This window comes from Canis lupus, chromosome 19 (assembly GCF_003254725.2).
Source record: "Canis lupus dingo isolate Sandy chromosome 19, ASM325472v2, whole genome shotgun sequence".
NCBI classification, from domain to species: domain Eukaryota; kingdom Metazoa; phylum Chordata; class Mammalia; order Carnivora; family Canidae; genus Canis; species Canis lupus.
Window position 1 is genome coordinate 18,106,526 of NC_064261.1, and position 23,952 is coordinate 18,130,477.

Genomic DNA, 23,952 nt, shown 5'->3' on the forward strand with positions numbered 1-23,952 from the left:
CTGAGCCAAAGGCAGACGCTTAACCAACTAAGCCACCTAGGTGCCCCAAAATATTATTTTTCATGAAATATGGTCAGTGAGAAATAGGGCAAAGCACACAGTCTGTGTAATACCAATACTCTCTCTAATTGGCCAAATAGGATCTGTCCTGGAAATTACTGTGGGTCTAAAATCGTTTTTTTTTTTGTTTTTTTTTTTTTTTCAAAGGGAGTAACATCCAACTCCTGTGTTTACCCATTAGCTTGAAGGATGAGTTTGCTCTCCCTTTTATGACAACTTGACTCGTGTCTGAGCCTACTAAAACCTGACTCTAATCATGTATTTTTTTTAAACACACTGTTAATTATGTGTTCTTCCTTCCTCACAGATTGGTCTGTTTTCTCAGGGTATATTAATCTATATTGTCAGTTACTGACCAGAGATTCTGTCCTGCCATTAATTAAAATTGCCCAGAGGCTGAAATGACACACTAGAGCCCTGTCCCCATATTAAGGGATGATTGTTGCTGGATTCAACCCTCACTTCCCTTCTTTTCACCAATTCTTATGATTGTTAAATTACTGTATTGAACTTTGATGGATTTTGTCATTTGAATATGTCTATTTCCCTGGTCTGTTTGTTCTTTTACTCCAAACAAGTTCACAAAAGCACAGATTTTCTGTTTTATAATGATAATGGAGGAAAAAAAAAAAAAAAAAGACTGACAATGGACAACCCAAGTCTGAATAGGCATAAATTGGAACATTGATGTTTCATGTTTCTTTATGTTTTTATTTACAGGTCCTCCTGTTTTTTAAACCCTCATCTTTAGACCTAGAAGAGAAGGGTATTTTTTCATTTTAATTCTGTAAATACTCTAAACTTTGAAGTCTGTAGTATTAACTATTGTGTAGGCAATGTAGAAATAATTTCCTGACTTTCAGAGAATTATGATCCGATAAGAAATGTATACAACTACTACCATACAATGTCAAATATGACAAAATGTTGTAAAAAAAAAAAAGTTACTATTTAGGAAGTATCTACTAGCACTGATTTAAGTATTCCACATGAATGAATTCATTAAATTCTCATAAGTACCCTTTGAGGTAATTACTGTTATAGCCATTTTATAAATGAAAAAATTAAGATGCATAGAGAAGTAGCTGATTGTAGGTCATACAACTAGTAACTGCAATTGCAGTTTTCTTGAGCTTGAGTGACAAATAACTGCCATTAAAAGTAAACAATTATTGGATGCCTGGGTGGCTCAGTGGTTGAGCATCTGCCTTCGGCCCAGGGCATGATCCTGGAGACCCAGGATCGAGTCCCACGTTGGGCTTCCTGCGTGGGGCCTGCTTCTTCCTCTGTGTCCCTGCCTCTCTCTGTGTGTCTCTCATGAAAAAATAAAGTCTTAAAAAAAAAAAGTAAACAATTATTTAAAATAAAAACCCCAACCATTAAGCATCAGAAAGCCATTGGTTTTTATTAATGACAAGCCTACCAAAGCATTCTCAAAAGAGCAGCTATATGAAATTGATGAACCACTCCCTTATAGAAAAAAAGTCATTTCTTCAAATTTTCTTCAACCTTTCTTCTTCCGCTCCTTATTTCTCTTTTTTAGCACAATATAAAAGGAAAGTCTCCTCTTTGTAGAAGTGTTACAGATTTGAATAATAAAATAGTAGTATATATTTTCATATCTAAGCATATTTTAATACATGTTTAATTATAATTCTTTATTGGGTTACTAAAAAAGATCATAAGGGACTTTCCTACCATAATGTACTTTTGAGACATATGCTGGTTCAGGTGAAACAACAGGTTCTGCAGGGATAGGAGGAGGACCTGTAAATAAAAAACATAAAGAAACATAAAACATCAATGTTCCAAAGAGCAGATACCTACCTTATTATTCTATAATAAATAGCAGTCTGAGAATGATTATTTTTTTCTGTATAGTTCTGCCAACTCCAACCCATCAAATATCCATAGCTCATCCTTGATAAAGGTCTTTCCTATGTTGAAATTATATACACACAGTTCTGGATTTCCTAATCTTATGCTGTTATATACTTTGCATTATCACAGATGCCACAATCCTAAAAGTATTTAAAATGAACCTTGTTTCAGATGCTCATGAACAATTTTCTATTTACAGTAATACTATGTAAAACACTTAAAATTAGTATCTTATTAAAATTTAATAAGTAAAAGTTATCATTTTTCCTAGCGGGATACTACATTCAGAGTTTTCAAAGCTTGTCCCATTCTTTGCAATGGCTTTCCGATTTGGATCCCAAGTTAGGGAACTGAGGAAAACAAAAAAAGAACATGACACTAAACCAAAGAAACAAATAAAAAGATCAGAAAAGTTTAAATGAAGAGGTTCCAGGAGCAAAAGTTCAACTAAAGTAATTAGTATCTCCTGAGAATCATTCATAAAAACAAAGGAAGCAAAAAAAACTACTACTCCGGACTTAATTTTGAGTAAGATGAAATACTGACTTAATATATCAAAATTAGTAAGGAAAGACTAACAATGTTATTTGCAGTTCACATTAATTAGGCAAAGGAGAACTATAATTAGACACATACATTCTGGACTATAGAAAAATAGAACTTTAAAAACTCAGAAAAAGAGTATTTTTTTTTTCCATTTACTTAGAGTTGGGTTCAGGTAGAATGAAAACCAAAAATATTAAACCTTGTTTATTAAGCACAAATAATTTCAACAAAGAAAATGTGACTGCACAAGTTGGCCTGCACCATACACAAACAGGCAAAATAATCTTGAAAAAGAACAAAGTTGGAGGACTCACACTTCCCGATTTCAAAACTTAATACAAAGTGACATTAAATCAAAACATTAGAGTAATGGCATACACATAGACCAATGGAACCGAGAACCCAGAAATAAATTCTCACATATTTATTAAATGATTCTTGACAAGGGGGCCAGTATCATTCAAAAGGGAAAAAGGGCAGTCTTTTCAATAAATGATGCTGGAAAAACTGGGTATCCACATGCAAAAGATTGAAGATGGACCTCCTACCTAACACTATATACAAAAATTAACTCAATATGCTTCGAAGATACAAACATTAAGGGTGAAAACTTTTAGAAGAAAACAGGATAAAAGCTTGATGAAGACACTGGATTTGGCAACAGTCCCCTGAATGGGGCACTAAAAGTACAAGAAAAAAAAAAAAAGAAAAAGTTGGGACTTTATCAAAATTACTTTTGTGAATCAAAACCCACTATGAACAGAGTAAAAATGCAAATCACAAAAAGGGAGAAAATATTTGCAAATCACATATCTGATAAGTGATTGATATCCAGAATACACATTAGTCCTCCCCTCTTTTGATTAGTCACACCACAGATAATATCAAACCCTTTATATACCATATACATCCTTATGATAAAGTTTAATTTTTAAATTAGGCACAGTAAAAGATTAATAGAATAACACAAATAATACATATACTGGAATAAAATTATGTGAATATAGTCTCTCTCAAAATATCTTACTGTATTCACCCTTCTTATAATAACGTGAGATAAAATGTGATGAAATGAAGTGAATACATAGGTATTGTGACATAGGCTACTAATGACCTGACATATCATCAGAAGGAAGACCATCTGCTTCCAGACCACAGCTGACCACAGGTAACTGAAGCCAGGCAAAATGAAACTGTGAATAAAGAGGAAACTACTGTATAGAAGACTCTTAAAACCCAACAAATCCTTTCAGAAATTGGAAAAATTCTGACATTTCTCTTAAGAAAATATACAAATGGCACATGAGAAAATGCTCACCATTATTAATCATTAGGAAAATGCAAATCAAACCCCAATGGGATGCACATCATCCCCAGTAAAATGGCTACTATTAAAAAAAAAAAAAAAAAACAAAAAAACAGCAAGTAACAAGTATTGGTGAGGATGTGGAAAAACCGGAATCCTTGTGCACTGTAGGTAGGAATGTAAAATGGTGTAGTCAATATGGAGAATATGGCAGTTCTTTAAAAAAAAAAGTTACCATATGATCCAGCAATTCCACTTCTAGGTATAAAACCCAAAGAACTGAAACTAGAATGTCACAGAGATATCAGTACACCTACGTTCATAACAGCATTATTCACAATAGCCAAAAGTTGAAGCAACCCAAGTATCCATCAATGGATAAACAAAATGTGGTTGGTATATACACACAGCATTAAAAAGGAAGGAAATTCTGACATATGCTACAATGTAGATTGGACTGTAAGGACATATTAAGTGGAAAAAAAGCAAGCCATGAAAAGACAAATACTACAGGATTCCACGTGAGGTACCTACAGTAGTCAAATTCATATAGACAGAAAATAGAATGGTAACTGCCATGAACTTAATATAGACAAACTTCACAAAAATTGTATTTAAAAACTCTTAAGCATTAAATGCACAGTATTAAGAGAGTAAGAATCCAATAAATCACAGAAAAAAAAATCAAGTTTCTAGATATGAAGCTACTGAGAATCTGACAAATTATCAGACAATTCAGCCAACATATTTATAGCTTATGATGCTGAAAAATACAAGAGCATTTTTCTTTTATATAAAATATTTTTATTTTTCACTTTGCTATTTTTATTTTTAATTCCAGTATGATGAATATACATTAACTTCAGGTGCACAATATAGTGTTCAACAATTCCATGCATTACTCAGGACTCTGACCATAAGTATACTTTTAATACCCTATATAAGAGCATTTTAACTAGTATTTAGTATGTCACAGCAATCAGATAGCAATGGAAGGAAATAAGTTCTGCTAGCTCTATCCTGTAGTTGCCAAATAACTCTTCATTAACAAATCCTTCAGGTGACTTCTGGAAAAACACAAATTTTACAAATACTTTATAATTAAGAGTAATTACCTGATGTTTCTAAAATTCTTGGTTCAGGTTCATCCAATTGTAGAAGCTCATCAAGAGCTAATTTTGCTGCATTCGATCTAGACTCCTTTTTATTTTGTCCCAGTCCAGTCTTATATTGAATACCATCCACCACAGCACAAAAAGCAAAATAAGGTCCCATAACATTACCTTTAAAAATAAGTCGGAATGAATGCTACATAATTCACAGTATGAACTTACAAATGACATTTTTATATAGAAAAATAACCCACTACAAAAATTGTGAAAAATCATCCTGGCCTATCAGTTTTCTGTTTGGTTTTTTAGAGCTAATGCAAGTTAAACCTAAAGCTGGATGAGCCCCTAAATTAGTTCTGAGGAACAGAACTGAGCAGCCAGATTAGCTCCATATTCGGCATGAACAGTAGAGAAAGCTTTAAAGTACAGATTGTACATAGAAACAGTGTCTTGTTTAATGAAACCTGGCAATAATAAGCATCCAAATATCTACCAAATTACCAATGAGAGGTAAAAAATGTGGAGCCTCTGGCAACATCGCTCTTCTTTTGAAATTCAGTACCAATAAAGTTGAATTTCTCCCACCTTCTGAGTGCTTTGATATTCTTAGTAAGTTCCAGAATAAAAGTGATCCCTTTGCAGAAATCTTGTGAACTTACCAGGGTGTTATGGTAAGCAATTCACGCAACCATACCCTTGAAGGCAAGTGGAGGGGAGAGAATCCACAAAGAAAACCGAAACATAAATAATACAGAAGATATGCTAAAGATTTAAAAGGAATGTCCAGCCATCCAAAATTCCTAGGATTACCTTTACACAATTACTTTTACCTAGTTTTCATATTTTTGCCTAATGAAAAATGAAATGGAATTATCTGTATTTATAAGGCAAAGATTTTTTCAGTTCAAGTTTTACTTGTTATTTAGACTTTAAAAAGCCTTGTTAATTTAAGACTCTACTCTGGTTATGGATGGCTAGGTACAATGTCACTCCACATAAGCCTTGTCATCATTTTCAAATATTACACTAACTTTGACTGAGATGTACATCAAGGTTTTACAAGCAACTCCTGACTGCATCTGAGTAAACTGCTTTCCTCTATCTAGGACTTCAGTTTCCCAAGTTCCTTCCTTATGATCACCTAGGTTCTAATCCAAATTTACAAAACCTGAGAATATTTTGTGTATTGAATTAGTGGCCCAGATGATTTTACTATGTAAGACAGCACACATCCAATTTGTTAATTAAGTACTCTGCATCAGAGTGCTGAGTCTTTAAGTTCATCCCATCACACTGCATGTTTTCAAACTTTAGGATACACCTAAATCACCTGTAGAGTTGTTAAAAATACTGATACTCTTGTCCCATCACTAAACCTGATTCAGATTATCCAACTAGTACTATGCACACAAAGTGAATATCATTACTAATCAATGATTGTGTTTTTGAGTAGCTTCTGCTCAGATGAATAAAGATTTGCCCTTACACATTTTTTTTCTTACCGTGACCAATAGTTTACATTTTCTAATAGTCTGAGAAGAATATTTGTGTCACTAGAAAACTAGTGACACAAAAATTAAGTCCACAGTACTGACCATGAAGTAATCCAACCGATAGTGATCTGACCTAAGAAAACTCCACCTTCTATATTAAAATTCTATTTCTGTCACCTGTTTACTGTCATTTTGTCCAAAATCACGGCCTGGAAATTCGACCTCCCTATGACAATCTTAGCTAAAAATCTCAAAAAACTTAAAATTCTTTAGCAAAGATGCCTTGAGACTGTACTGGCAAAAGTTAGCATCGGTAAGAGAAAATTTTAAAAACTACTTGATGTCTTGTATATATACAAAGATACACACACACAAAATCGTACATAAAGGATTGTGTTTCTTTGAGTCTCATACTTTTACCCCATCCATGTCTACCGAGAACACTTATTCTCTTAACCCTCCACTTTCCTATAAAGTTCTTTTTTTTTTTTTTCTATAAAGTTCTTTCTAATCACAGGTCATAAGGAAAAGAGATCAGAAGCTGCCTTTTTGCATTTTACTTGATCTGTACTATATAGACTTCCACAGGTTGGTGGGGGAGCGGGGTTGTAGTTTAAAGGAGAATGGAGAAAATAGTCACAGACAAGTCTACAGATGGAGTATCTCATGTAAGTGCTATTTTCACCTCTGAACCCTGAATTTCAGAGGCTAAATTAGACCATAATTGTGTTAGGTATCAATATCACAAAATCCTTCTCTCTAATCATAGTTCAAATATTTAACAACTCTTCAAAAGTGTGTTTAGTCTACAACTATTTACACCTGACAATAACCCATGTGGCTGATGGGATTTCAGTTCAACCAGCCATACACAAACGTGAATACAGAAAATAATCAAATTCAGTACTACTTATATGCTCTGCTTTTAACAGGAAAACCTCTTCCAGTACTGTAATAACCAGATACAACTTTGCACTTGCCTGTTGTTACTGTTTCCTTAAGGTCAAGGTGAACCCGCTGCATTTGTGCAAACTGGTGTAAAGCTGACACAGGATTTATCTCTCCACGTTTGTATTTCATTATGAACTCTTTAGGTATTTTTTTTGGAGGAAGGACAGGATTTGAAATAGATGAAAGACCTTTGGAAAGCAATGGCTCTGGATAATTACCTAAAAATAAATATTTACAGTTGTCAGTTCAGTAAAATTAAAAAAAAAATCAAAAGCACTAAATTCTTTTTTTTTTTTAACTAAATCCTCTTCTAAAGTGGAAGATTATCCCTGATACATCTAGGTGTATGTGTTCATTACAAGTAAGTGTCTATTAAAAAATTTTGACACAGCTGAGGAGTGTAACCTGTTGATGCATAAACAAACCTTTCTGGCGTACTAAAACCATTTTTGCAAATAAGTGCTATCACTGTCAAAGAATCACAGAATTTTAATAATGTCAAGGTCTTCAAAGCCTTGTTTTTTTTTAATGATGTCAAGGCTCTCAAAGCCTTTTTTTTCCCCACACATGTCACTAAGGCCTGGACTAAAGGCACAGACGGACTAAGATCATTCTGTATCCTATTCACTATTTTACATCACTTTTCACGTTAAATTCAAGTGTTAGTCCCTGCTTTGTAATTAGCTAAGCGATACGTGTAATAGAAACCAGAAGTCCTGTCCCTGCCCTGAAGGGGCTAACACAACCTCACCTCAAAAAGGCAAGACAGGGCAGCCCTGGTGGCTCACCGGTTTAGCGCCGCCTTCAGCCCAGGGCTCCCTGCATGGAGCCTGCTTCTCTTTCTGCCTCTCTGTCTCTCATGAATAAATAAATTTTAAAAAATCTTAAAAAAAAAAAAAAAAAAAAAAAGGCAAGACATGCTTGAAGCGGGTGAACAGTTAATAAAGAGTAACTGAGCCCCAAGAAGGGTTTCTTTCACAGTGTCCAAACTGGAGTTCCAGATGGGAAACAGCCACTGGTACTGGTAGATGGGATATAGATCTAGGCAACATTTAAATTGGAAGCTCAAGAGTCCTCCTTGGCCATCCCAGAATCCTAAAGTACTGAAGTAATAGTTACTGCAAACGAAAAAGTAGTCGTACCCGTCACTTGCGTAACCTTGGAAGCCATATTCGACAGGCTGTGACTTTCTGAAGAATATCCTGTGGGCGTAGTTACCGTCTGGGCTGAGGGCTGAACTGGCAAGTTCTTCTTCAGCATCTGAGCGAAGCTAGGGACCCGGGAACTCTGAAACCAGTCGTTGTTGCCAGACATTTTCTCACCTACAAATTCGGCAGAACACACACACACACACACACACACAAAACAAAAACAAAGAACTAGATAAAAATATTCCGAAATTAAAAATATAGATTCCCCTAAACGGCTTAAACACACACGACCTAAAACGAAATCTCTGTAACTGCTGTCATGACTGTTTTCTGACTAGAGTCTCCACAGGCACGGGGCTCGTCCCTCCTACGCACCTTCCAAAGCTCTGCCACAAAGGGTAAAGAAGGGTCAACGCGGTCGGCAGGGAGAGCCCCCACATCCACTCGGGAAGGGGGGGGGTTCAGGGGAAAAAGGAAAAAACACAAAAACACGAGACCCTCAACGGCCCGCTCCCGAGCCCAACTCCCACCCACCAAAATCGGCCTTCCTGTCCTACAGGCGGGAGACCGAGCCGCAGGCCCGGGGCTCGCCGGCCCCAGCCGCCGACGCCGTTGCTTCCCCCTCCGGGCCTCAACCTCTGGCCTCCGGGCGCTCTGCGTGAGAGCCACGCGGCCAGGGCTGCGTCTTTCAACAGCGGCCTCGCAGCGGCGTCCCCGCACCGCCCGTACCGACCCCCCCCACGCCGGGGCCTCATCCAATCACCAACCGTCTCTGCTGTGGCGCCTGTGTGCCTGAGCTCGCGCCAGCGCAGTGCCCGGAAGGCTAGGCCGGCCAGGCTCGGCGGGCCCTGCGTGCGTGCGTGCGTGCGTCCTGCGTCAACAAGCGGAGAGACGCAGGACGTCAGGCGCGCGCGTTCAAGGCCCGTGGGTGACGCCGGCCTCGTTCTGGGAACGTGGAGTCCCTCAGGCCCCGCGGCGCCTTCACTGTGGCGGAGGGTGAGGCGGTGCGAAGCGGCCTGGTCAGTGTGGTACCGAGTGGCCCCCACACCCCCCCACCACCACTGTCCTCGCAGAGCCCTGTGTTGGCGTCTCCTCATCCACGACGCGCGGAGGCCGGCCTGGGGGTACCGGTGTGCGGGTGGTTTGAAGGAAACCTTGGGCTCCTTCCCTGGGGCTTCTCTTGAGAAGGCCCCGTGACAAGGCTGGGCCTCAACGTTGTCTTTAATTTTTAATTAAATCTTTTTTTTTTTTTTTTAAGATGTTGTTTATGAGAGACACAGGCAGAGGGAGAAGCAGGCTCCATGCAGGGAGCCCGACGTGGGACTCGATCCCGGGTCTCCAGGATCACACCCTAGGCCGAAGGCAGGAGCTCAACCTCAATGTTGTCGTTAATGTTCACAGAAAAAAACCGCCTTGGGCTCTTGCCGAAGTTAGACCTGTGGAGCCCAACAATGAACAACCCTGAAAACAGGTGGGGACGTTGAGAGCTAATGGCTGCGCAGGCTGAGTGATCAACCCCTTGTGGGTGTTTTTGGTTCTTTGCGCTGGTGAAAGTTGAAGCCGGCTCTAATGGAGGCGTTAGCTGACAGGTGGTTAAATGTATATAATAGGCTTTCTAAATATATTGGAAATTCTAAATAAATTGGTTTCCTAATTTATGCACATTATGATATTGTACACAAGATTCCGATATGTGCTAGTGATTTCAGTCTTGGCCCAGATCGCAGGGAGCTGATTTTATTAAACTAACCCCAATTACTTACGGTTGTGTAAAGGAATCACCTTATAGGGATTCAAGCCCTCCGTCCTCCTCAAGGACCACACTACACCTATGACTAATTCATTACTTTCTGGCTAATGCCTGGCTCAGTTTTTCTTTAGTAAATTACAGATCAGGTTTGGCTCGTAACCCAGAAGAAATTCAAGGAAGTGAGGGATAGCATTATAACAATCTATAAATGCTCCCCTGCCTTTTTTTTTTCTTTTAAGATTTTATTTATTTTTTCACGAGAGAGAGAGAGAGAGAGAGGCAGAGACACAGGTAGAGGGAGCTCTATGCAGGGAGCCTGATGTGGGACTCGATCCCAGGACCCCGGGATCACCAGCTGAACCAAAGACAGATGCTCAACAACTGAGCCCCCCCCCCCCCCCCCCCCCCCCCCCCGCCCCAGGTGCCCCGCCAGCATATTAATAAATATTTTGAGGGAGATAATTTGAGATTATGCAAATGCCCTCTTTCACCGTGGAGTTTTACTAATTTTCATTAATCTGTAGATCTTGCTTGCAGCTGTTATTACTATGGTTTCTATTTAAAAATATGCTTTCGGGCAGCCCGGTGGCCCAGCTGTTTAGCGCTGTCTTTAGCCCAGGGTCTGATCCTGGAGACCCCTGATTGGTCTGGATTGGGCTCCCTGTATGGAGCCTGCTTCTCCCTCTGCCTGTGCCTCTGCCCCTCTCTCTCTCTCTCTCTCTCTCTCATGAATGAATGAATGGATAAAATAAAATGCTTTCTAAGTTAAATTTTATTGAGATATGATTGACATAAGTTAGTTTCAGGTGTACAGTGTAATGATTTGTTAACTATATAGTTACGCTCATCCCACAATTTTTTTCTTTTTTGTGATAACTTTTTTTTTTTAAGATTTTATTTATTCATGAGAGACACACACAGAGAGAGGCACAGATACAAGCAGAGGGAGAAGCAGGCTCCACACAGGGAGCCAGACATGAGACTCCATCCTGGGTCTCCAGGATCACACCCTGGGCTGAAGGCGGCCTGAAGCTGCTGAGCCACCTGGGCTGCTGGTAAAAACTTTTAAGATATACTTTCTTAGCAACTTTTAAATACGAGCATATTTCAGAGATATAGCAGGTCCAGTTCTAGACCACTGCAATAAAGTGAATGTCAAAGCAAGTCAAATGAATTTTTTGGTTTCCAGTGCATGTAAACGTAATGTTCACACTATACTACAGTCTATTAAGTGTACAATAGAATTATATCTAAAAACACAATGTATATACCTTAATTTTAAAATACTTTGTTGCTTAAAAAAAAAAATACTACCAAGGAGTAGTAATCTTTTTGCCTTGCTGCTGATGGCTGCTGACTGATGAGGATGGTGTTGCTGAAGGTTGGGTGGCTGTGGCAGTTTCTTACAGGCAACAATGAAGTTCCTTGCATCAATACTTTTCTTTTCACTAATGTTTCTGAAGCACAGAGTGCTGTTTTAAACCATTTTACTGACATCTTTCAAATTCAAAGTTAATCCTCCAAACCCTGCTGCTGGTTTATCAACTTAGTTTATATAATATTTTAAGCCTTTGTTGTCATTTCAACACTCTTTATAACATCTTCACCAAGTGTAGGTTCTTTCTCAAGAAAATCCTTTCCATGTTCATCCATAAGAAGCAACTCATCCATTCAAGTTTTATCAATGAGATCGCAACAAGTCAGTCACATCTTCAGGTCCACTTTTAATTTTAGTTCTTTTGTTATTTCCATCACACCTGCAGTTACTTCCTCCAAACTTCTGTTAATATTGATGTTTTGACCTTTTCCCATGAATCACGAATGTTCTTAATGGCATCTAGAATGGTGAATCCTTTCCAAAGGGTTTTCCCTTTATTTTGCCCAGATCTATCATAAGAGTCCTATCTTTGGCAGCTCTAGCCTTATAAATGGATTTCTTTTTTTTTTTTTTTTTTTTTTTTTTTTTTTTATAAATGGATTTCTTAATAAGACTTGAAAGTTGAAGTTAATCTGGTCCATGAGCAGCAAAATGGATATTGTATTAACAAAAATAACATTAATTTTATTATATATCTCCATCAGAACTTTTGGGTGACCAAGTACATTGTCAATGAGCAGTGCTATTTTTGAAAGGATCATCTTTCTGAGCAGTAAGTATCAATAACAAGCTTAAAACATTCAGTAAACCATCTTATAAACAGATGTGTCATCCAGGCTTTGTTGTTCCATTGATAAAGCATAAGCAGAGTAACACCGTCCTTAATGGCCCTAGGACTTTCAAAATGGCAAATGAGCATTGGCTTCAATTTAAAGTCACCAGCTGCAGTAGCCCCTAACAAGAGAGTCACCCTGATCTTTGAAGCTGTGAAGCCAGGCATTGATTTCTCTCTAGCCTGAAAGTCCTGGATGGCATCTTCTTCCAATAGATGGCTATTTCATTTACATTGAAGATCTGTTATTTAGTGTAGCCATCTTAATTAATCATTAATTGTCTTGGCTGGATTTTCTGGGTAACTTGATGCTGCTTCATCTTGTACTTTTATGTTATGAAAGTGGCTTCTTAAAGTTCATAAACCAACTTTGCTAGCTTCAAATTTTCTTCTGCATCTTCCTCCTGTCTCTCAGCCTTTTACAATTGAGGAGAGTGAGAACCCTGCTCTGGATTAGGCTTTGGCTGAAGGGGATGTTGTGGCTGCTTTCATCTTCCATCCAGACCATTGAAGCTTTCTCTGTATCATCAATAGGCTGCTTTGCTTTCTTATCATTGGTATTCACTGGAGTAGCACTTTATATTTCCTTCAAGAACTTTTCCTTAGCATTCACAACTTGAATGTTTGGTGCCAGAGGCCTAGCTTTCAACCTGTCTTGGCTTTCAACATGCCTTCCTTACTAAGCTTAATCATTTCTGCCTTTTGATTTAAAGTGAGATACATACAACTCTGCCTTTTACTTGACCACTTAGAGGTCATTGCAGGGTTATTAACTGGCCTGATTTCAAGAGTGTTGAGACTCAAGGAATAAGGAGGCCTGAGGAGAGGGAAAGGGAGGAATGGCTGGTCAGTGGAATAATCACACAACATTTATCAACTAAGTCTATGTCATATGGGTGCAGTTTTTGGCACCCCAGAACAATTACAACAGTAACATCAAGTATCAGTGATTACAGATTACCATAACAAATACAATAATAATGAAAAAGTTGAAATACTGTGAAAATTACCAAAATGGGACACAAAGACAGGAAGTGAGCAAATACTGTTGGAGAAATACATTAATAGATTTGCTCAACTCAGGGTTGCCATAAGCCTTTAATTTGTTAAAAAAAAAAAAGGCAGTATCTGCAAAGTACAATACAGTGAAGCACAATAGAGTGAGGTATTCTTTTATATAATACACTGTTATTAACTATGGTCACCATGCTCTATATCCTCAGGTCTTATTTTATAACTGGAAGATTGTACCTTTTGATCCTCACACCCCTGGCCACTACCAGTGACCAGTCTCTTGTCATTGTTCTCTATATCTATAAGTTTGGTTGCTTGTTTGTTTTTGCATTTCACATACAAGCGAGATTATATGGTATTTGTGAGTTTTATCTAACTTTATTTCACATTGCATAATGCCCTTAAGGTCTATCCATCTTGTTCCAAATGGCAAGATTTTATTTTATATGGATGAAGGATGAATAATTTTCCATCATTTGTGTGTGTATGTGTGTGTGATATCATCTTTATCCATTTATAGGTTTTTTAAAAAATATTTATTTGAGAGAGAAAGCATGCACTGGGGGGAGAGGGAGAGGGAGAAGCAGACTCCCTCTGCTCCCAGCAGGGAGCCTGACCACAACACAGGGCCAGTCTCAGGCCCCGCATAATGATCTGAGCTGAAAGGCAGACACTTAACCAACTGAGCCACCCAGGTGCCCCTATCCCTTTATCTGTTGATGAACAGACATTTAGGTTATTCCATGTCACAGCTATTATAAGGAATGCAATGATTGTGGGGGTATAGATATTTTTATGAGGTAGTGTTTTCATTTCCTCAGGCTAAATATCCATGTTGGTTTGCTCCTTGGGAGCTTCCCAGGTGTAATCTGAAACTGGTCCCCATTCATAGAAGGCAGGGAGAGAGCAAAGAGAGGAGGCCATTCCAAGTCAGTAGATGGCAGTTTGAATGGGATGAAGGCACTGTGCAAGGTAAGGATTGAAAGTCCTCCAAAATCTGTGTAAGGGCTTGTACCTCTTTCACATTCTTGGGGGTTGAAAAAGCTGGCACCTTAGGAATCATAGCTTTGGGGGCAACATCCATCTTACCTGACCAAATGATTCTTAAAACCTTATAGCAGTGCCTGAGCCTTGAATTTTTATAGATTCACTGCCCAGCCTCTCCCTTGCAGATGTTTCACCAAAGCCTGCAGAGTGTCTTGCAGCAGAGGCACATATTCGCATTAACGTTATGTCATCAGTGTGATGGGCCTATTTTACTTATGTGGGGAAAGAGGACAGAGGTGGGTTGTGGGCTACCATCAAATGACAGTGCTGGGTTATGCAGGTAACCTTGGGGAAGCACTTGAAAGGCTCCTTATTGTTCCTCCCATATAAAGCAAATTGATCTTATCAGAAACCTTTCAAAGTCCCATGAATCTCCTGAAGATGAAGCACTTGTGCAAGAACATTTTTTACCAAAGCATCTAAGTAAAGCAGTAACTGTCTATAAATGACAGAAGACTTAAAAATGGCCATGGATAAAGATCTGGTGAGAGTCATTCTAATGCAGTTGACAAGGGAATTTGGTTATTTTTGTGACAAACATTTTAAAAGCGTGACTGATAACATTGTACCAGGCCATATCAGACTTTTAGGCATTCCACACAAATACACCCTAAGGAAAGTTTAGCATCACTTATTTGGTAATGCTTCTCATGAGATTTATTGTATACAAAAAGTTAAATAGTTGTAAAAAAAAAAAAAAAAAAAACTTCGTTCTTTTAATAGAGAAGACTTGGCTTTTTAAAGCAATTCTCTGGTAAAGACAAGATAGAATCTTTGTTTTTGGGGATCCCCAGGTGGCTCGGTGGTTTGCTGTCTGCCTTTGGCCCAGGGCGTGGTCCTGGAGACCTGGGATCGAGTCGCACGTCAGGCTCCCTATGTGGAGCCTGCTTCTCCCTCTGCCTGTGTCTCTGCCTCTCTCTCTCTCTCATGAATAAATAAATCTTTAAAAAAAAAAAGCCTTTGTTTTCTAGGCAGATTACATTAAAAGTGAAGAAAAACTTGCTTACAATTTCTTATTAAAAGCAGGTCAATAATCTAAGAAAACTTTGTTCTTTTAACAGGGAAAAACCCAAATTCCAATTTTGTACTAATGTACTTTTGGTATTAAAACTCTTGGGATCCCTGGGTGGCTCAGCGGTTTAGCGTCTGCCTTTGGCCCAGGGCGTGATCCTGGAGTCCCGGGATCGAGTCCCACATCAGGCTCTGGGCATGGGCCTGCTTCTCCCTCCTCCTGTGTTCTCTGCCTCTCTCTATCTCTATGTCTATCATAAATAAATAAATCTTTAAAAAAAAAACTCCTTTTTTCTTCTTAATGTACATAAATTCATAGATGTATATAAACATACAGAAAGACAAACAGAAACCCCACAGCTTTCATTCCATAATTCTAGTCATGAATCAGGTACCCACTCACATGGCTGGAGTTTTTTCTAATATATGTGATCTTATGGAGGTTATAGACTAGATTTTTGAGTAAGGGAACTTGTAGGGCAAGCTGTATTTTAAAAAGTGCCCCCCACCCTGCTTTTTCTTCTTCAGTTTCTGTGGGCAGTGTTTCAGTTATCTGTTGAGGTGTTTATATTTCAAAGACATGGTAAGATTTACCAAGGACAAGGAAAGAATGCAAGTTTACCAGGAATTTGGGGGTAACGTATTTAAAATTTTGCTTTGTATTGTGAGTTGGCCTGCATCAGGTATTTTGTCTATTTCACTGTTATTCACCACAACATCCTCCTCTTTTTGATCACTTTCCCAGAGATTCCACCTCCTGGTGTCCTAATCAGGCTTTGTCACAAGTACCTAGATCTTAAACTGGGGCCTCTTGTGCTCTCCTTGCTTTGCAAACATGACACTAAAGTCTCTCACTTATTATCCTGCTCTCCTAGCTTGTCTGCCAGCCCCAAGTCTAACACAGTAGTAGACACTCATATGTTCTTAGATCAGCTCAGCTCTTCTAACTTGAGCTTCAGCCTCTAGCTCAGCAACCACTCAGAGTGGAGTCCAGCCCACTGTGTAGCAATGTTTCCCTTTTTTTGCCTGAGTGCACTATGTGCAGTTCCTCAAAACCCCATTAAAGCAGCTAGCATTTTGGGGGTGTTCCTGTACTCACATGGCAGTCCACAAGCATCTGACATATGGCCCCCTCCCCACATAGAGGTCGATAGCCAACTGAGGATTTCCCCCATGGACATCTCAATTCCAAGGCCAATTTCTTCAGTCTCTGGACTGGCTAAGCAATTGTTGGTATAATCAGACTTGTCCCTGTACATGGAGGGCAGGGGAAGACCAAAGAAAGAGGTCATTCTAGATTGGTAGGTGGCAGTTTTAATAAGCAAAGAGGACTTCTATATAAGATTTCTCTCAGGTGACAGCCAGATGAGTGGGTTTCTGCATCTACTCATCAAACTTAACAGTTTATGTAGAGACATCGATTGGGTTTAGTCACACCATACAGCTGATTTCCGTACCACCTCACTAACTCAAGGCTGTATCTTTGGGGCAGGTTCTGGGAGTGGGGAAAGCAAGTGGAATTCATATTCTAAGGACAAGGTAGGGAGTGATTGCCAGCTCCAATTCATGGGTCAGTTAACCAGCATGTCTTCCTGATGACCTCCCCCAACAACCCAGAAGTAGAATGCTGGATCATATAATGATTCTATTTTTAATTTTTTGAGGAACCTCATACTGTTTTCATGATTTCTGCACTAATTTACATTCCCATCAATAGTGCACAAGTATATCCTTTTCTTCACAGTCTTGCTAATATTTGCTATTCTCTTTTTGATAACAGCTATTATTATTAAAGTAATATCTCAGTGTGGTTTTGATTTGCATTCCCCTGAGAATAAGTGATGCCGAGCACCTTTTCATATATCTTTTGTCCATCCATACATCTTCTTTGGAAAAATGTCAGTTCAGATCTTCTGCCCGTATTTTAATCAGATTGTTCTGTTTTGTTACTGAGTTGTATTATTTATATTTTATATATTTTTTTGTATATTAACTAACCCTAACCTGGTATATGATTTGTAAATATTTTCTCCATTTCATAGGTTGCTTTTTCCTTTAGTCGATAGTTTCCTTTGCTGTGCAGAAGCTTTTCATTTGATGTTGTCCCACTTGTTTATTTTTGCTTTTGTTGACTTTGCTTTTGGTGTCAAATCCCTCCCAAAAAATCATTGCCTGGATGTTGCACTTTGTTAAATTCCATTCGTGATAAAAATCCTCAACAAAGTAGCTTTAGAGGGAAATACCTCAACATGATAAAGGCCATCTATGAAATACCTAATAGATTCCTAAATGGGGAACAACTGAGAGCTTTTTCTCTATGATCAGGAACAAGACAGGGATGTCCATTCTCACCACTGTTATTTAGCATAGTACTGGAATTACTAGCCACAACAATCAGCAAAAAGAAATAAAAAGAATTCAAAGTGGCAAGAAAGAAGTAAAACTTTCACATGATGACATGATATTCTATATAGAAAACTGAAAAGACTCCACCCAAAAACTGCTAGAACTCATACACAAATTCAGTAATGTCACAGGATGCAAAATCAATTTACAGTGATCTGTTGTATTTCTCTACATCAATAATGAAGCAGCTTCAAAAGAGAAATTAAGGAATCAATCCCATTTACAATTCCACCAAAAACAAGATACATAGGAATAAACCTAACCAATGAGGTGAAAGACCTGTACTCTGAAAACTATAAAACACTGATGAAAGACATTGAAGAAGACACAAAAAATGGAAAGACATATTATATTCATGGATTGGAAGAACAAATATTATTAAAATGTCTATATTACTCAAATCTACACATTTAATGCAATCTGTATCAAAATAATACCAGCATTTTCACAGAGCTAAAAGAAGCCTAAAATTTGTGTGGAACCACAAAAGACCCCGAATAGCCAAAGCAACTTTGAAAAAGAAAAGCAAAGCTGAAGTCATCACAATTCTGGACTTCAAGTTATATTACAAAGTTATATTATCAAAATGGTTTGGTACTGGCACAAATATAGACACAGAGGCCAATGGAACAGAATAGAAAACCCAGAAATAAGCCCACAACTATATGGTTAATTAATCTTCCAGAAAGTAGGAAAGAATATCCAATGGGAAAAAGACCATCTCTTTAATGGTGCTGAGAAAACTGGACAGCAACATACAAAACAATGAAGCTGGACTACTTTCTTACACCATACACAAAAATAAATTCAAAGTGGTTTAAAGACCTACATATAAGGTATGAAACCATAAAACCCCTAGAGGAGAAAACAGGCAGTAACCTCTTTGACATGGGCTATAGCAACTTCCTTCTAGATCCGTTTCCTGAGGCAAGGGAGACAAAAACAAAAAGTGTTGGGACTTCATCAAAACAAAAAGCTTCTGCACAGCAAAGGAAACAATCAACAAAACAAAAACAGCATATCTGATAAAGGGCTAGTATCCAGAACACAAAAAATTTATAAAACTGAACACCCAAAAAACAATTACCTAATTAAAAAATGGGCAGAGGACATTAATATTTTTTCCAAAGATGACATACAGATGGTCAACAGACATAAAAGATGCTCAACATCATGATCATCAGGGAAATAGAAATCAAAACTACAATGAGCTATCACCTCACACAATACAGAATGGCTAAACTCATCAACATAGGGAACAACAGGTGTTGGCTATGTGGAGAAAGGGGAACCCTTTGGCACTGTTGGTGGGAATGCAAACTGGTGCAGCCACTGTGGAAAACAGTATGGAGGTTCTTCAAAGTTTAAGCTACCCTATGATCCAGTAATGTACTATGAGGTATTTACTCAAAAGAATACAAAAATACTAATTCAAAGGGATACATGCACCCAGATGTTTATAGCACCATTATCTACAATAGCTACATGATAGAAACAGCCCAAGCATCTATCAACTGACACATGGATGAAGACTGCCTATTTAAATAATCTGCCAAAACTGTGAAAGGTTTGATATTTTATTCTGCTTGAAAGCTTTACAGTTAGCTTGCCCCAGTTTCATGGATGCTGGTAGAAGATGCTAAGACTCCTGGGTCAGAGACTAAGGACTTTATTATTCATGGCATGGTTATCTGCATGTCAACATAGTTCTACTTGTTTCCAGATCACATGGAGGTAGTATGTAGGGGTCCAGATGCATGCTGCATACACAGTGGGGTGTGTTAGAATAGAACTCCGAACTAAGGGAAATCTAATTTTCTATAATGGCAAAGGAGACACTGTATCTTCCAGGGCTGCAAGCAAATCTACTCTTTGCACTGGAGGTAGATATTATCTTTGTTTTTCAAGATTGTCTGCAATACAAATATCCTTGAAATATTTGTAATAAATATTGTGTACAATATTTATTGTCCTGGACTAGGAGCAGTTAGATTTGGAAATGTGGGAGATCGTTGAGAATATCTTCCAACATAATCTGATTTTTTTGGTTTTTGGGTGTTGAGTTTGTTAAGTTCTCCCATTCCATAGGTTGCCTTTTAGCTTTGTTAGTTTCCTTTCCTGCGTAGAAGCTTTTTATCCTGATGAAGTCCCAATAGTCCATTTTTGCTTTTGTTTCCCTTGCCTCTGGAGACATGTCTAGTAGAAAGTTGCTGTGGCTGAGATCACAGAAGTTGCTGCCTGTGTTTTCCTCTAGGGTTTTGATGGTTTCCTGTCTCACATTTAGGTCTTTCATCCATTTTGAATTGTGTGTGCGTGTGTGTGTGTGTGGTGTAACAAAGTGGTCCAGTTTCATTCTTCTGCATGTGGCTGTCCAATTTCCCCGACACCATTTGTTGAAGAGACTTTTTTTCCATTGGATATTCTTTCCCGCTTTGTTGAAGATTAGTTGGCCATAGAGTTGAGGGTCCATTTCTGGGTTCTGTTCCATTTTCTATATCTCTGTTTTGTTTTGTTTTGTTTTTTTCCAGTAACATATTGTCTTGATTACAGCTTTGTAATGCAACTTAGTCTGGAATTGTGATACCTCCAGCTTTGGTTTTCTTTTCAGCATTACTTGGCTATTCAGGGTTTTTTCTTGTTTCATACAAATTTTAGAATTGTTTGTTCTAGCTCTGTGAAGAATGCTGGTGTTATTTTGATAGGAATTGTGTTGAATGTGTAGATTGCTGTGGGGAGTTACAGACATCTTAACAGTATTTGTTCTTCCAATCCATGAGCATGGAATGCTTTTCTGTTTCTTTGTGTCTTCAGTTTCTCTCATAAGTGTTTTACAGTGTTCAGAGTACAGATCTTTTACCTCTTTGGTAAGGATTATTCCTAGGTATCTTATTGTTTTGGGTGCAGTTGTAAGCCAGTTGCCAAGAGAAATCAATTCCTTGATTTTTCTTTCTGCTGCTTCATCCTTGGTGTTTAGAGATGCAACATACTTCTGTGCATTGATTTTATATCCTGTGGCTTTGTTGAATTCTTATATCAGTTCTAGCAATTTTTTTAGTGGACTTTTTCAAGTTTTATACCTAGAGTATACTGTCATCTGTGAAGAATGAAAGTTTGACTTCTTCCTTGATGATTTGGATGCCTTTTATTCTTTCTGTTGTCTGATTTGCAGAGGCTAGGACTTGTTGAACAGCAGTGGTGAGAATGGACATCTCAGTTTTGTTTGTTTGTTGTTGTTGTTGTTTTTGATAAGTCTGGCTAGGAGTTGACCAATCTTGTTAATTCTTTCTAAGAGCCAGCTCCTAGGAGGCCTGGGTAGCTCAGTGATTGAGCATCTGCCTTTGGCCTAGGGCATGATCCCAGGATCTGGGATCGAGTCCCTTATTGGGCTCCTTGCATGGAGCCTGCTTCTCCCTCTGCCTTTGTCTCTGTCTCTTCTCCTTCTGTTTTAAACAAAACAAAACAAGAACCAGCTCCTAGTTTCATTGATTTGTTCTACTGTGTGTTTTTTTTTAATTTTGATATTGATTTCTGCTATAATCTTTATTATTACTCTTATCCTGCTGGATTTAGGGTTTATTTGCTTTACTTTTCCCACCTCCTTTAGGTATAAGGTTAGGTTGTCTATTTGAGACTTTTCTTCTTGAGAAAGGCCTGTATTGCTCTATATTTCCCTCATAGAACTGCCTTTCCTATATCCCAAAGGTTTTGGACTGTCATGTTTTCATTTTTATTTGCTTCCATGTATTTTTTTTAAAGATTTTATTTATTCATGAGAGAGAGAGAGAGAGGGAGAGAGAGAGAGAGAGGCGCAGAGACACAGGCTGAGAGAGAAACAGGCTCCATGCAGGGAGCCCGACGTGGGACTCGATTCCGAGTCTCCAGGATCACGCCCTGGGCTGAAGGCAGACGCTAAACCACTGAGCCACCCGGGCTGCCCCCTTCCATGTATTTTTTAAGTTCTTTAATTTCCTGGTTGACTCATTCTTTAGTAGGATGTTTTTTAACCTCCATGTATTTGTGGTCCTTCCAAATTTTCTCTTGTGATTGACTTCAAGTTTTATAGCTTTGTGGTCTGAAAATATGCATGGTATGATCTCAATATTTTTTTTTACCGTCCACTCCTTCTTCCCTTCTTCTTCCCACTCTTCTTCTTCTACACCTCCTATGATACAGATATTATTTTTCTTTATGGAATCACTGAGTTTTCTGAGTCTACCTTTGTGATCTTTTTCTTTCCCTCTTCTTATAGCTTCATTATTTTCCATGATTTTACCCTCTATATCACCTATTCTCTAGCCTGCCTCTTCAGTCTTCATTGTAATCTTATTCAGTTTTGCATCTCAATTACAGCATTTTTTTTTTTTTTTTATTTCAGCCTGACTAGTTTTTAGGTCTTTATCTCTGCAGCAAGAGTTTCTCTGGTTTCTTCTATGCTTCTTTCAAACCAAGCTAGTAGTCTTATGACTCTTGGTCTAAATTCTTGTTCAGATATATTTCTTATATCTGCTTTGAGCAAGTGTCTAGCTGTGATATCTTCCTGACCTTTCTTTCAGGGAGAATTCCTCCATTTTGTCATTTTGGCCAAGTTTCTCTCTTTTGCAGCAGGTTATGAAAGTTTGTTGTTTCCTGTACCTCAGAGTAACATTAAAAAGAGTACATTTTAAAGTACATTAAAAAGAGGTCATATACTGTTCAGGGCCTGGCAGTTTAGGAAGTGTTTCTGGTGTAGGCTGTGTGCACTCTGCTCTTGGGTTTTGGCTTCTCTTTCCCACTGGTCAGTCCCCTGCAGAGTTCCTCCTTGCCTGCAGTGGGGACTGTTTGGACCTTTATTTAAAAAAGCATGAAGAAAAAGGAAAAAAAAAAAAAGCCTAATTCAAAGAGAGACAGAAGGAAAAGGAACAACAACAAAAAAGTGATAACACAGACTATAAGCTTAATCCCAAAGAAAGAAAAAATAAAGTGAAAAAACAAGCCTGATTCCCCAAAAAAGAGAAATGGAAATGAAAAAACAAAAACTATAAGCCCAATTCCAAAGGAAAAAAAAGAGTAAGAAAAAAAACATAGCTTGGTCCTATTTCCACCAGAACTGAAGAGGATGCTGTGAGGCACCGTTTGATCAGTAGACTTGGTGCTTGCGCTGTGCTGCCTCTGTGGCTCTTCTGGGGGAGAGGTCTGCTGCAGTGGCTCACAATCAATCCTGCCTTGGTTAAAAAAAAAACAAAAACAAGAAAACAGAAAACAAAACAAAAAAAAACACTTGCCTATCACAAGGGGGCGGGGTTTGAGGTAAGCAGCTCTTACCTCTACTGGAAGCTGCTGTGTTACTGAAGTCCAACTGTGTTGGTAGAAAGGGTAATATGTGCCACCCCACTCTCATCCAGGGACAAGGGGCTCTCACATACCCTGCTGTTCAGGAGCCCTCACAGAAAAGCAAGGGCTTCCAGTGTGCCTGGCATCACAGCTCTCCTGCATTTTATGTTTGGCATGGCTGGGATTCAAAATTCCAAATCTAAGAGCCAGCACCACTCAGATCTGCTTCCTCCTCCAGGTGAGTTTTGTGCTCTCTGACTAGTGCCCTTGTCTCACAAAAACAGTCCACACCTGCATGGTATGTGGAGGCTATGCTGTGGCACCACGAAAAGCAGTGACTGGGTTATCTACCCTGTGCACACACCTTTGTCCCCTGCCAGTGAAGAGCCATTTGTTGGTACCTGCAAGGTCTTTTGTCCTTTGAGAGGCAATATACCCTCTTCCAAATGTACTCCAGGAAAGGGAATGATTTTTCTTCCAGTGCAACTCAAAAGATCCTTGTACCACTTTGTGTGTGCTCTGAACCAGAGCCCTCCTCCCTTGGGGCACAGGCTACAGCTCCACTCTGGTGAAAACTTGAGTTTGAGCTCCACTCGCTGTTTGCAAAAAACCTGCAACACTCAGTTCCCCTGTCTCCCCAGTCTGTGGTGAGAGAGGTTTTCTTCTTGTGCAAAACTGGTGCTGCACTCTCTCAGCACTCCCCG

The 23,952-nt window shown here is 38.7% G+C and overlaps 1 protein-coding gene and 1 long non-coding RNA gene across 12 annotated transcripts in view; one reads left to right on the forward strand and one right to left on the reverse strand.

Moving 5' to 3' along the window:
* The window catches only part of ADAD1 (adenosine deaminase domain containing 1), a 98,541-nt gene extending 89,154 nt beyond the window's left edge, over window positions 1-9,387 (reverse strand). For 2 of the 11 annotated variants that reach the window (XM_025420525.3, XM_049097412.1), the window contains exons 1-5: window positions 9,035-9,205; window positions 8,492-8,671; window positions 7,379-7,567; window positions 4,909-5,076; window positions 1,759-1,827 (exon numbers count right to left, since the gene is read on the reverse strand). In XM_025420525.3, the coding sequence (XP_025276310.1) occupies window positions 1,759-1,827; window positions 4,909-5,076; window positions 7,379-7,567; window positions 8,492-8,663 (598 nt within the window). In that variant the 5' untranslated portion in view covers window positions 8,664-8,671; window positions 9,035-9,205. Of the gene's footprint in view, window positions 1-1,758; window positions 1,828-4,908; window positions 5,077-7,378; window positions 7,568-8,491; window positions 8,672-8,875; window positions 9,000-9,034; window positions 9,210-9,267 lie in introns of those variants that run through there. The other 9 variants (XM_049097416.1, XM_049097415.1, XM_049097414.1 and 6 more) reach the window with 7 other exon arrangements.
* A 21-nt stretch (window positions 9,388-9,408) lies between these two features.
* On the forward strand, window positions 9,409-10,154 carry LOC125753069 (uncharacterized). The gene is made up of 2 exons (XR_007404019.1): window positions 9,409-9,624; window positions 9,759-10,154. It is a non-coding gene; the product is annotated as an uncharacterized LOC125753069 (long non-coding RNA).
* Window positions 10,155-23,952: the final 13,798 nt, after the last annotated feature.